Source organism: Sinocyclocheilus grahami, unplaced genomic scaffold (assembly GCF_001515645.1).
Source record: "Sinocyclocheilus grahami isolate Dianchi unplaced genomic scaffold, SAMN03320097.WGS_v1.1 scaffold456.1, whole genome shotgun sequence".
Classification (NCBI taxonomy): domain Eukaryota; kingdom Metazoa; phylum Chordata; class Actinopteri; order Cypriniformes; family Cyprinidae; genus Sinocyclocheilus; species Sinocyclocheilus grahami.
In genome coordinates this window covers 313,874-326,509 of record NW_015505635.1, presented here as the reverse complement: position 1 = coordinate 326,509, position 12,636 = coordinate 313,874, and the positions used below count along the sequence as shown (strand labels likewise).

At 37.5% G+C, this 12,636-nt stretch overlaps 1 protein-coding gene across 1 annotated transcript in view; it reads left to right on the top strand.

The window, feature by feature from the left end:
• LOC107552684 (one cut domain family member 2-like) overlaps positions 1-5,273 on the top strand; it is a 38,900-nt gene extending 33,627 nt beyond the window's left edge. Inside the window, exon 2 of the mRNA XM_016234628.1 lies at positions 4,984-5,273. Within this exon, the coding sequence (XP_016090114.1) occupies positions 4,984-5,273 (290 nt within the window). The remainder of the gene's footprint in view (positions 1-4,983) is intronic.
• Positions 5,274-12,636: the final 7,363 nt, after the last annotated feature.

The following is a 12,636-nucleotide window of genomic DNA, read 5'->3' as shown; positions in this document are numbered from 1 at the left end:
CACACAAGTACACACACACACACACACACACACACACACACACACACACACACACACACACACACACACACACACACACACACACACACACACACACACACACACACACACACACACACACACAGTCACTACATATATTGGTTTGTGCTTCACTACTACAAATATATCGGTCAAGTATATCTCAAAAGCACATTAAATGCATAGACCTGCAAAATGCACACTCTTAAAAATAAACATATTTATTGGCATCGATGGTTCCATGAGGAACTTTTAACATTTATGGAAACTCTAAAGGTTCTTTATGGTGGAAAATATTCTTTAGACTATTAAAATGTTCTTCACACTAATAAAAATATGTTCTTTTTAGAACTGTTCACTGAAAGGTCCTTTGGGGAACCGAATTTATTTATTAATTTTTTTGAACATTATGTTTATTTATTTTTTAAATACAAAATACAGAATAATCTAAATAGATCCTCCCCATGTATACTGCCCTATAACATGCCCCAGGCCTCCAACCCATAGTGCCACAAATAAGCCATAAATAAAATTAAACAAAAAAAAAGTTAGATGATATCTTAGCATTCTGTCCTGTTATGCCCAAATAAGAAAGGACGCTGCCCCAGTATTTGATAAACAAATCTTGATTTCAATGTTGATTTCAAACTAAATGCAATTTTTTCCAAAGGTATGTAAGATTATACTTCTTTAATCCACATAGAAGTAGAAGGTTGTTTAGAATCCTTCCATCTCAAAGTTATAGTAGGGCTAGCCTAACAAATCTCAGATTAACCCTTTGTTGATCGAGTAGTGTGGTGTCCCCTAAAAGGGCAAGCCTAGGCTCTCTAGGCACATTAGTACCAGCAACTATGGCAATGATGTCTAAAACCTCTTTACAATATACTTCCAAATCAGGTCAAGACCATCGCATATGTATCAGAGTCCCTCTATCTGCTTTACATAGGACAGAGCTCTGATTAGGATCTTTTAAAGTAGTGCAGTCTAACTGGGGTATAGTTAACTCTATGTATCACATTAAATTGGAGTTTATGATGGCTATTGATAGAGAAATTCTGAGCTTCCTCACATATTGTTTCCCATTCATCGTCAGTGAATGAGTACTCCAAGTTTTTTTCCCACTTAGATTTGACGTCACAGATATTACCAGCCATCAACTGCAACAACTTGGCATAGATAATAAAGTGAGACCCTCAGGGCCTTTTTTTCTCAGACAAGATAGCCTCAAGAGGTGAAAGAGCAAGTTTAGATAAACGGCCACCTTGCTGGGTCTGAATGTAATGTCTAACTTTTAGGTATCGAATAGAGTTCACCAAAGGTTTGAATGCCTCGATCATACCACTGTTTGGCTATGCCATCTTTAAGAGCAGGGAGTAGAGAAGGATTGTAATAAAAGCACAAAATGTTTTTTCTATGAAACCCCCCTTTGCAGCCTTTATTTTTAAGAGCGTACCATGTAGATTTAATGCAGTAATTTAGGCTTCACTGTCTGAAATGTGTTATTATTTGTTGTGTATTGCACATTTTGGCATATCTGGGGACAGTATGCATGCAATATACTTCAGAAATTATAAGAGTAGCAAGTGTGCAATTCTGAACAAATGACTATTCTATAAGTAGCAGAAATCATTTCCTTTGCATTATGTCATTTAAAGCGGCAGTTCTATTGTTTTGGGGTTTATAAGCTCAGAGACAAACTGTTCAGATAAGCAATAATATTTATTAATATAAATCAACATTTATACCCAGCTAACAGGGAACATTCTCAAAGCATTCTGACAGTTCTCTTAAAGGGGACCTATTATGCAAAAATCAATTTTATAAGGTGCTTGAACACAGTTGTGTGGCTGCAGTGTGTGAAAACAACCAGCCTATAATGGTAAAAATCCACCCACTTATTTTTGTATAATACCAATAAATCATAAACAATCTCTCCAAACGAGCGGTTACAGATTCTCCCTTCTTTCACGTCACTGAGGGGATTAACCCTTTGTTGATCGAGTAGTGTGGTGTCCCCTAAAAGGGCAAGCCTAGGCTCTCTAGGCACATTAGTACCAGCAACTATGGCAATGATGTCTAAAACCTCTTTACAATATACTTCCAAATCAGGTCAAGACCATCGCATATGTATCAGAGTCCCTCTATCTGCTTTACATAGGACAGAGCTCTGAGTAGGATCTTTTAAAGTAGTGCAGTCTAACTGGGGTATAGTTAACTCTATGTATCACATTAAATTGGAGTTTATGATGGCTATTGATAGAGAAATTCTGAGCTTCCTCACATATTGTTTCCCATTCATCGTCAGTGAATGAGTACTCCAAGTTTTTTTCCCACTTAGATTTGACGTCACAGATATTACCAGCCATCAACTGCAACAACTTGTCATAGATAAATGAAATGAAACCCTTAGGACCTTTTTTCTCAGACAAAATAGCCTCAAGAGGTGAAAGAGGAAGTTTAGATAAACGACCACCTTACTGGGTCTGAATGCAATGTCTAACTTGTAGGTATTTAAAGAAAAATGTAGTGGGAAGGATACATTTCTGTTGTAGCAGATCAAAAGACATGAATGTGTCCTCCTCGTAAAACTCGTCAAATGTTTGAATGCCTCGATCATACCACTGTTTGGCTATGCCATCTTTAAGAGCAGGGAGTAGAGAAGGATTGTAATAAAAGCACAAAATGTTTTTTCTATGAAACCCCCCTTTGCAGCCTTTATTTTTAAGAGCGTACCATGTAGATTTAATGCAGTAATTTAGGCTTCACTGTCTGAAATGTGTTATTATTTGTTGTGTATTGCACATTTTGGCATATCTGGGGACAGTATGCATGCAATATACTTCAGAAATTATAAGAGTAGCAAGTGTGCAATTCTGAACAAATGACTATTCTATAAGTAGCAGAAATCATTTCCTTTGCATTATGTCATTTAAAGCGGCAGTTCTATTGTTTTGGGGTTTATAAGCTCAGAGACAAACTGTTCAGATAAGCAATAATATTTATTAATATAAATCAACATTTATACCCAGCTAACAGGGAACATTCTCAAAGCATTCTGACAGTTCTCTTAAAGGGGACCTATTATGCAAAAATCAATTTTATAAGGTGCTTGAACACAGTTGTGTGGCTGCAGTGTGTGAAAACAACCAGCCTATAATGGTAAAAATCCACCCACTTATTTTTGTATAATACCAATAAATCATAAACAATCTCTCCAAACGAGCGGTTACAGATTCTCCCTTCTTTCACGTCACTGAGGGGAAAAAGTCCCGCCCATTTGTGACGCTCTCTGCCCTATTAGCATAGACCCCGCCCTGAGTGAGAAGCAGCAGAGCTTTATTACTGTTTTCTTGCTGGAGATGCAATGTCAGCGCCAAAGAGGCATTACAAGTGTTGTGCTTTGGGATGCACCAAAGAACATAGGAGTCTCTCTCCATCTGAGCCGCTGAGGACACTGTGTTTAATTTTCGAAGGAAATATCCCGGAAAAAATCGATAAAGTCAATTATACGTTTAGGGATCAAAACCAACGCTGTGTGTGCGAATGTCAGCTCCAGACAAAGAAAGTATCATGCATTTGTTTTCCAAATTGCCTTTCTGAAAGAGCTTCTTGGCTAATTGCTAAAGCTATCACTGTCTCTGCCTGTTTTCACTGATGCTGCCTTCACGTGCTGCCAGAATGATCAGAAATAGGAATGTGTTAGTTAAAAGTGAAGTGAAGTGAAGTCGACCGCTTGAATTTGTTGAGCTCATAATCACAAGCGGGACTTATAATGTTTGTGATAGCATGTGAAGGCACCATGGAGACCAGCTATGTCGTTATTTTAATTCATAAACACTCATTTATCATGCACAGTACAATCAGATGACTGACTTTTAAACCGAGTATGTTTTCTGTAAAGACAACAGGCTTCTACTAATAGTGGAATGTTTATTTTTATCCTGGAGCTTGACTTCTTGAAGCTCCGCCCTCTTCTGAAAAGGGGGCTGGAGCACCAGCTCATTTGCATTTGAAGGGACAAACACCAAAATGGTGTGTTTTGGGTCATTCCCTAAAAGTGGCAAATTTAACAAGCTATAAAAAAACTTCACATATACACTCTGGGGACATCTTGTAAAATAGGTCCCCTTTAAAGTTATGAACAAATGTTCTTCCAGTAATATTCAAAGAACATTTATTCAAAGTTCTCTGGTCTTTAATAAAGTTCTCAAAACGTTAGCATAAAATTATCATTTATGCATCGTTCATGGAACATTTTTATTAAACTTTTCATGCTTGTCTGACATTTTTTATTAGGATACTACTTGTTTCAGAACGTTCAGAAAACATTCAAAAGTAACATTTCGATAATGTTTGCAAAATAATAAAATGGAATGTTCCCTTAACATTTAAATAACCAAGACAGAACATTAACGGAATGTTTGTTTAAAAAGTTCTCTGGACTTTAATAACGTTCTCAAAACATCAGCACAAAAACATTATTTATACATCACTCATGGGACGTTTTTCTTCAAAAACATTTTAGTTGGACGTTCATCTAACGTTTTTTAAAAAAATGTTACAACGTGTTTCAAAATGTTCAGGGAACATACAAAAGTAACTTTCCTATATAAAATTATAAAATGCAATGTTCGCATAACAATTTTTTTTTTAAATTGGATGATTTGAACGTTTCGAGAACATTCAGAAAAAAAATTTTTCATAACATTTTTGGTAGCTGGATATAAATTTATTAAATTGAAAAAACATTTCTAATCACACTATCATAGTGTTAGATATTTTTAAATAGTATTTCTGACTAGCAGTGCTTTAAAATAATTTTTTGTTTACCAAGTTTGCAATCAATTCTGAACACTAGCAGACAGAAATAGTTTCCTTTATCAGCTTTCCACTGGATGCATGATTTTATGGACGTCAAATTCTTGTATTTTCACTCGTCTCTTTCTCTGTCTCTCCTCCTGGCAGCCTGCAAGAGAAAGGAACAGGAGCAGCACAAAGACAGAAACATGGTGCCCAAGAAGCAGCGTCTGGTCTTCACCGACCTGCAGCGCCGAACGCTCATCGCCATCTTCAAGGAGAACAAGCGTCCCAGCAAAGAGATGCAGATCACCATCTCGCAGCAGCTGGGCCTGGAGCTCTCCACCGTCAGCAACTTCTTCATGAACGCACGCCGCAGATGCGTGGACCGCTGGCAGGACGAGCATGCGGTCAGTCCCGGGCCCGGCACCTCGGCGACCACTTTCTCCAAGGCTTGAGCGTCTCGGATGCGGAGAAACCTGTGCCAGATGCAGCATCTGGGCAGCAGCAGCTGATGATGATCTACGGCGCCCATCAAACCTCACAAACCTCTTCCGGGCACGGCGGATGTGGATGAATCATTTGCATTTGTTCTATTTTATTCATTAGTCCTTGTATTTCTTTCTCATCGTGGATATTTCGGTTATTCCCCCACCTGTGCTTGATATTTGAGCTACAACATCTCTCATCTCAGTCTCTGGATTGGCCGAGCAGAATTTTCTCTCTCTCATAGAGCAGCGGAAAGAAGGAATAGAAGGCAATACGTATTTTAGCACACAACCCTTGGTTCTCGACTCCTTGACCTTTGACCTGTCCTTGACACATCAGGATATTCAAACATATATCTAGGTATTCATATCGCGGTAGCTTCTCAAATCACGTCAGATATTTTCAGGTGACTCGCCGTCTCAGTCAGTACTTTCACTGCCAGCGTGGCGCCTTGTTCTTGCTCCAGCACAATGATAAAGGGATGCAAAGAATCAATCAGTCCTCTGTATTGGCCCCTAAAGAATCATTTTACCGTAGGGGTTTTACAGAGTGCTTCATCTGCACAGAGCAACGGCGCCACCTCCTGGAAAACCCCAGAAACTCACGCTTCGTTTGCTGCAGGTCATGCTGCCTTCAAGTCAGTGCTGTTTTAGCATTACTCATATACTATTGTAGTTTTTTTAATTCGTTTTTAAAACTACAAGTTCCGTTTTAGATTTCAATTTCAAAATTTTGTTGTGGTTTTGTCATTTTTATTATTTTTTAAAACTTTAAAAAATATATATGTGTATATAGTTTTTATAAATTTTATTTCAGTTTGTTTTAGTATCATTGATATAATTTTATTTATATTTTAAATGTTTTAATTTGTATATTTCCTGCTTTCTTTAGAATTTGAGTTTTTGTAATTTTGATGCGCTATTTTTGTTTTTAATGTCTATATTGTTTTTTATTAATTTTACATTAGTTTTAGATTTTGTTATCTTAGTATAATGTATATACGGTTATCTTTTTTATTTTATTTTTAATTAATTTTTATTTCTATATTTTTAATTTTAATTTGAAAGTTTTAGCAATTTTTTGTATTGCTGTAATTTTATTCCTTTTAAAAATATATATATGTTTAGATAGATTTGATTAATATTTATTTCAATTTTTGTTATTTTAATACTTCAAGTTAAACTAAATGAAAATGAGAAATGTTGCCTTGGCAACTAGCTGAAATAAAGTAAGTTTTGATATTTAATTTCCATTAATATTTATTTTATTTAAAGTACTGAATTTTTATTTTTATGTATATATTTATATATATATATAGTTTTAGTTACCATTAATAACCATGAATCAAGTCAACTTAGAATGAGAGCATTTAGCATTTTCCCATTATTTTCATTGCAATTTCCAAACTCTCAAGGAGGAACGTCCCAGAAAGACTTGAATGCAGCATAAATCTGTCAGATGTCAGGACTTTTTCTCATCCATGTGCTTTTTTCATACATTTATGTCTTATATCCAAAGGTATTTTCCGTTACCAAAGATGAAACAATCAGTAACCAAACGCAGAGTAAAAGCTGTTCGATTATTTTTCTCCTGTTTGTGGAGACCTGCAGCTTCTAGTGGCCAAACCTAAAGGTAAAATGTCACTGTATGATAATTGAGTGCCAACGACAGATGCCTTAATGATAATCATAGAGGATATTTGCGGCTGCGAGCCGCCCAACCCAAAGACTCCCTTCCTTTCCCATGAGTCTGTGCGGGAGAATTCGACAAATCATGCAAAATCCTTCCCACAGGGGCTGAGAAACACTCATCCGTTGTTTTGGAAGCCAAATCACTCCATTTACCAAAACGTACTGAAAATGAAACTGTAAATATCTTTCCTCCTTGTTTTCCTTCCCTCTCTCTCTCTCTCTGTTCCTCTATAATAACGATGCGGGTAAAAATAGTTACATAGACACAAAGTTTGTATTAAACGTCTGGACTCTTTGTGCTCTGTTGTGCATAAACTAAGTGTAAAGAAGCACCTTGTGACGACGAGAAATGAAGAAAAAAAGGGATTGTTGTGTATAACGAACATTTGTGGAGAAGCGGACTCCTGAACTCTGAACTCTCGCAGCAGTAGAGATGGATATTGTCTCTTTGTCTATCGATTCAAAGGTTCCTGATGGAGAAAAAGGCCCTTCTTGACGCGTTCGCCAGGTGACGGTCATCTTTGCTTACTTTCTGTCTCGCTCTGGACAGGTAAGACAGCAGATGTCTGTAGCATTTCCAAAGAGAGCATTGAGCCGTGACCAGGCGAAGAGCGAGTCTTTCTTAAACAGTGTCATTGCAAACTCTGATGTGAAGCAAAAATGTGAAAAAAGCGGACACACACACCTCGTTTGTAGTGAGAATCAATGTGGCTACCTCACAGAAACACAGTGGTGTGTGTGATACAGCCACTGATACCAAAGATTCTTCTTCAGCCTGCCAGTTTAACCATCATCATCATCATCATCATCATCACACACCTGTTGCTCACAAACACACACGTACACCAATGTGATTTAGTGTAGCGACGCATTTTCCTCTCAAACACACAAACACATTTGCGTAGCTGTCTAACTGGGGACATACAGGAATAGTTCACCCAAAAATGAAACTTTGATAATTATGTGCTCACCCTTCAGGCCATCTAAGATGTAGATGAATTTGTTTCTTCATCAGATCTGGAGAAGTGTAGCATTGCATCAGTGTCTCAGCAATGGATGCTCTGCAGTGAATGGGTGCCGTCAGAATGAGAGTCCAAACAGCTGATAAAAACATCACAAGTAATCCACAGCACTTCAGTCCATCAGTCCATCAGTTAACATCTGGAGAAGACAAAAGCTGAAACTAATCCAGCATTAAGATGTTTTGAACTACAATACGAGTCCATAATCAATAACAACGCTTCCTCCAAAGTGTTCTGGTCTGAATCAGGAGAGAAATCGGCACAGATCAAGCCAAAACAGCTCTTTTTCACTAGAGGAAGCGTTATTATGGATTATGGACTCATATTTCAGCTGGAAGCAACAGTTTGAAGTTAAAAACTTGTTTTCTCCAGATGTTAACTGATGGACTGGAGTGCTGTGGATTATTTTGATGTTTTTATCAGCTGTTTGGACTCTCATTCTGACGGCACCCATTCACTGCAGTGAGACACTAATGCAATGCTACATTTCTCCAAATCTGATGAAGAAACAAACTCATCCTAATCTTGGATGACCTGAGGGTGAGCACATTTTCCTCAAATTAAAATTTTTTAGTGAACTGTTCCTTTAATTACAATTTAAACTCACAATTTTGTCCCCAAACTAAGCTAAACACACACGCACACGCACACACACACACACACACACACACACACACACACACACACACACACACACACACACACACACACACACACACACACACACACACACACACACACACACACACACACACACACACACACACACACACACACACACACACACACACACACACACACACACACACACACACACACACACACACACACACACACACACACACACACACACACACACACACACACACACACACACACACACACACACACACACACACACACACACACACACACACACACACACACACAGAGTAGTCAGACTGCATTATGCCACGGTGAAGGAAGTGGCAACTATGCAGGACAAGTTGAGTGCCTTTTTCCTTCAACCACGGGTGGAATTGCTCTGGACACACTCTCAAACACACACACACACACACACACACACACACACACACACACACACACACACACTTTTTAAACATATATTTTGCATAGCTGCATATTTTGCATAAAAACAAGGGACTCTGTTTCCGTTCTGACAAAGAAGCACTTTGTTAATTTTAATTTTAATTAAAGTAGTTGTTTTTCTATTTGCTGCATTTATTTATGTGTATCTATTTCTCAATGAAGTGTGCAGGAGTCAGACGAGCAGTTAGTGATGCTTAACATGTGATATTACTGTAACCTCTGGACTCACACACACACTTCCGACAGAGCTATTTTTGTGTCATTTACAGTATTCTGGAAGTGTGTGCCTGTGATAATTGTGTAAAACTGAGGTATACCTGCACTGTCAGTGGTCGTCCAATCATATGCCTCCATCGGTCATATTCACAGACATTCGACCAATCATGTAATTTCACGCTGGCAGGCACGTGTTGACAATGAGAATTCTGATATAGGCCTACCTCAAACACTTGTAATGTAAAGGTAATCTGATGAAACAATAACGATGCTAGTAGAAGATAATACTGCTAAATAATAGTTTTGGAAATATTGTGACTTGAAGCTTTTTACTGTTCTGTACTGTCTTGTTGAGTTGAGTAATTTACCTGTTCATTTTTGGCATGCTCCCTCAAAATCAGCCATTTTTAAGTGCGAACTTAACATTTAAGTGGCGTCAGAGCAACTAGAAAACATTCTGGCGTCACCATATGAAACCTTTGACCACGGGAGTCAAGATTGCCTGAAATTATCCAAAGCTTGTGTAGTAGTTAGTTCTTTTGAATGATGAGAAACACCAAAATGAGCTTTAGAGACCAAAGTAATATCATGGGGCAAATTGCTGTATACTTATTTGTTTCATTTTAATGTTCCATTTCTTTTTCTCTCTCTTATTTAGTTTATTGACCCATGTTTCTGTCCATAGGAAAATGCATTTCAGTTGAATTAGTGATTGTTGTGCGTGTTCAAGTGATCCTGATATTTAAAAGACAAAAAAAAAAAAAAAAAGATAATGAAAACCAGCTCTTCTGTCGTTAGGGAACCGCTGGTGATTCTTTTATGCATGGTTATTAATCTAACTGTTCAGAGACGGGACGACTTGTACGTCAAGGTCAGGGAGAGGCAGGAGGAACATGGATTTGTCCAACGGGGGAACGCAAGGGGAACGATTCAATTTGATAATTGTGTTATCTTTTTTATCTATCTATATATTTATTTATTTGCTTTGACAATATTGTGTTCTCCTTCTGTCCCACCTCTCTAAATGAAATTTCAATGAAGTTAAATCAAGGTTTTGGGGTTTTTAACTAGACTTGACTGTTTATATATATATATACTGTATGTGCGCGCGCACACACACACACACACACAGAATTATTAGGTAAATATCACTAAGAAATGTCTGGTTCATATTTCAATTTCACCCAAAATCAAATTAATTGCATTAAGAAAATAGAGACTTTTTATGACCAGTACCTTTTTTGCATTAAGCCATTACAATTGCATTAAGGCATTACATTTATTAATAATTAATAATTATTTGTTTACACACACACACACTCTCACACACACACACACACATATAGGTGTGTGTGTGCAATTATTTAATAAATACATTAAATAATAAATTCAATTATTTAAAGAACATCAAAACAGTTTTGCCTATTTTCTTCTAAATATAATAATATTTGAATGTGTATAATATTTTATAGGCCACAATAATATAATTTCGCCATTCCTTTGATTTCAGTGAAATATGAGCTGGACATTTTCTTGTCAGGTTTTGTGAGATTCACTCTTTTATCTGTCCATTCTTCTGTGATTTAACATGTGTGGTTGATCAACAAACAATAGTCTGTGTGTTCAGATCCGAGACCCCTGCGGACGAATCCTCCTCCTTCCTCTGGTACCAGAGAATCAATCAGAACCATGTGTCTTTGTGATGGTAGAAGACAATCAATTTCCAATAAGGAGAAGAACAAAAGACGAGAAAGAACACTTGAGAGATAGTCGCTGTAAAGACTCGAGACTGGGAAAGAAACGCTGTGAGCGATGAGTGCAGCTGCGCGTTTAAACCATCCACCCATCAAGAAGGGATAATATAGATTTTTTAGCAGATTGCCATGGTAACAGTTTTTCAGAACAGCTCTGATTTTAGTCATTTTCCAGAGAGGCTTTTAGACCGAAGATCTGATGTTTTTCAGCTGCTTTAAACGGTTAATTCACCACAAAAGGTCATCATTTACTCTCCCTCGTGTCCTTCCAAATGCTTATGATTCCTTGCATTGTGTGAAAAAGAACATTCTGATTGTTTCATGGAAGAAAGAAACTGACATGAGGATGAGTATCGCGTTAACAGGGAACTTTGGCTAATTATTCTGAAACGTTTTAGTGCCTCTGATGTTTTCCAGAATGTTTAGAGAACATTTAAAAGGAGTGTTTGCAAAAAATGTTCTTATAACATTCTTTTAATACACTCAGAGAACATTTAGATCCTTTACAGAAAAACCACATTAATGTCACTTTAAAAGCACATGTGAAATATGTGGAGCACATGGGAAATGTGATTTTAGAACATTTTAGTGGTGTACATTTGTGAAATGCAAATTCCCATCCGTTTTCTGTAATGGTTCAGTACTCAATGGGAACAAGTGCCTAGGCTCAACTCACCAGTACACTCGTGTGTTCTTCTGCCCTGATTTTTGTTCATGTGAATCCTCTTAATTATACTCTATACCTGATCTCATGAAAGTGCGTAGGCTATCAATGGCACGATTTTCTGTTTCTATTTGGCGTACTATTTTTATACACAGAAACTGACTTTGACGTGCATATGATACACAATGGTTGGGTTTAGAGGTGTGGGGATGGTGCGTTTGATATATAAGCCAAAATTCGTATCATATGCACGCAAAAACTGCGTATTATATGCACGTCAAACACGTGCGTATCGTATTCACGCCAAAGTCAGTTTCTGCCTATAAATAGCACACACAAAAATGTATGCTATTGATGCAAAATGCAACTTTATTATTACTGAGGGAGCTGTGAGAGTAAAGACGCGGTCACATTTAGGCTACAGTTCCTCGGCGAAATTTCACGGGCCAAATAATTTTCAATAATGATGGCATTAAAAATTTCATCTACCGCATATACAGCTTTTGACGTGTTGTGTCCCCGTCATTTCTCTGAGCGTTTCGTTTCCCAGTCTTGATCTCAATGGTTATGAACACCTGTACAGTTACTTACAGTATGTTCATATGTTGAGTCTTTTAAAGATGGCTAGACCTGAGTGATAACTGTTACAGAACATCAGTGGACTAAAAAGACCAGTATGGGTAAATACAATTGTGTGTTTTGAATAATTCAGTAAATAAAAAATTGGAGGAAAACACTTGTTTCATCTTTTGAGTGAATCAACAGAAACACTGTAGTGCTACAGTGACACTTAGCGGTGAAACCACCACAGTAACGCACTGATCTGCCCTCTGTTGGGCTGGACACACACACACACAGACACACACACACACACAGACACACACACACACACACAC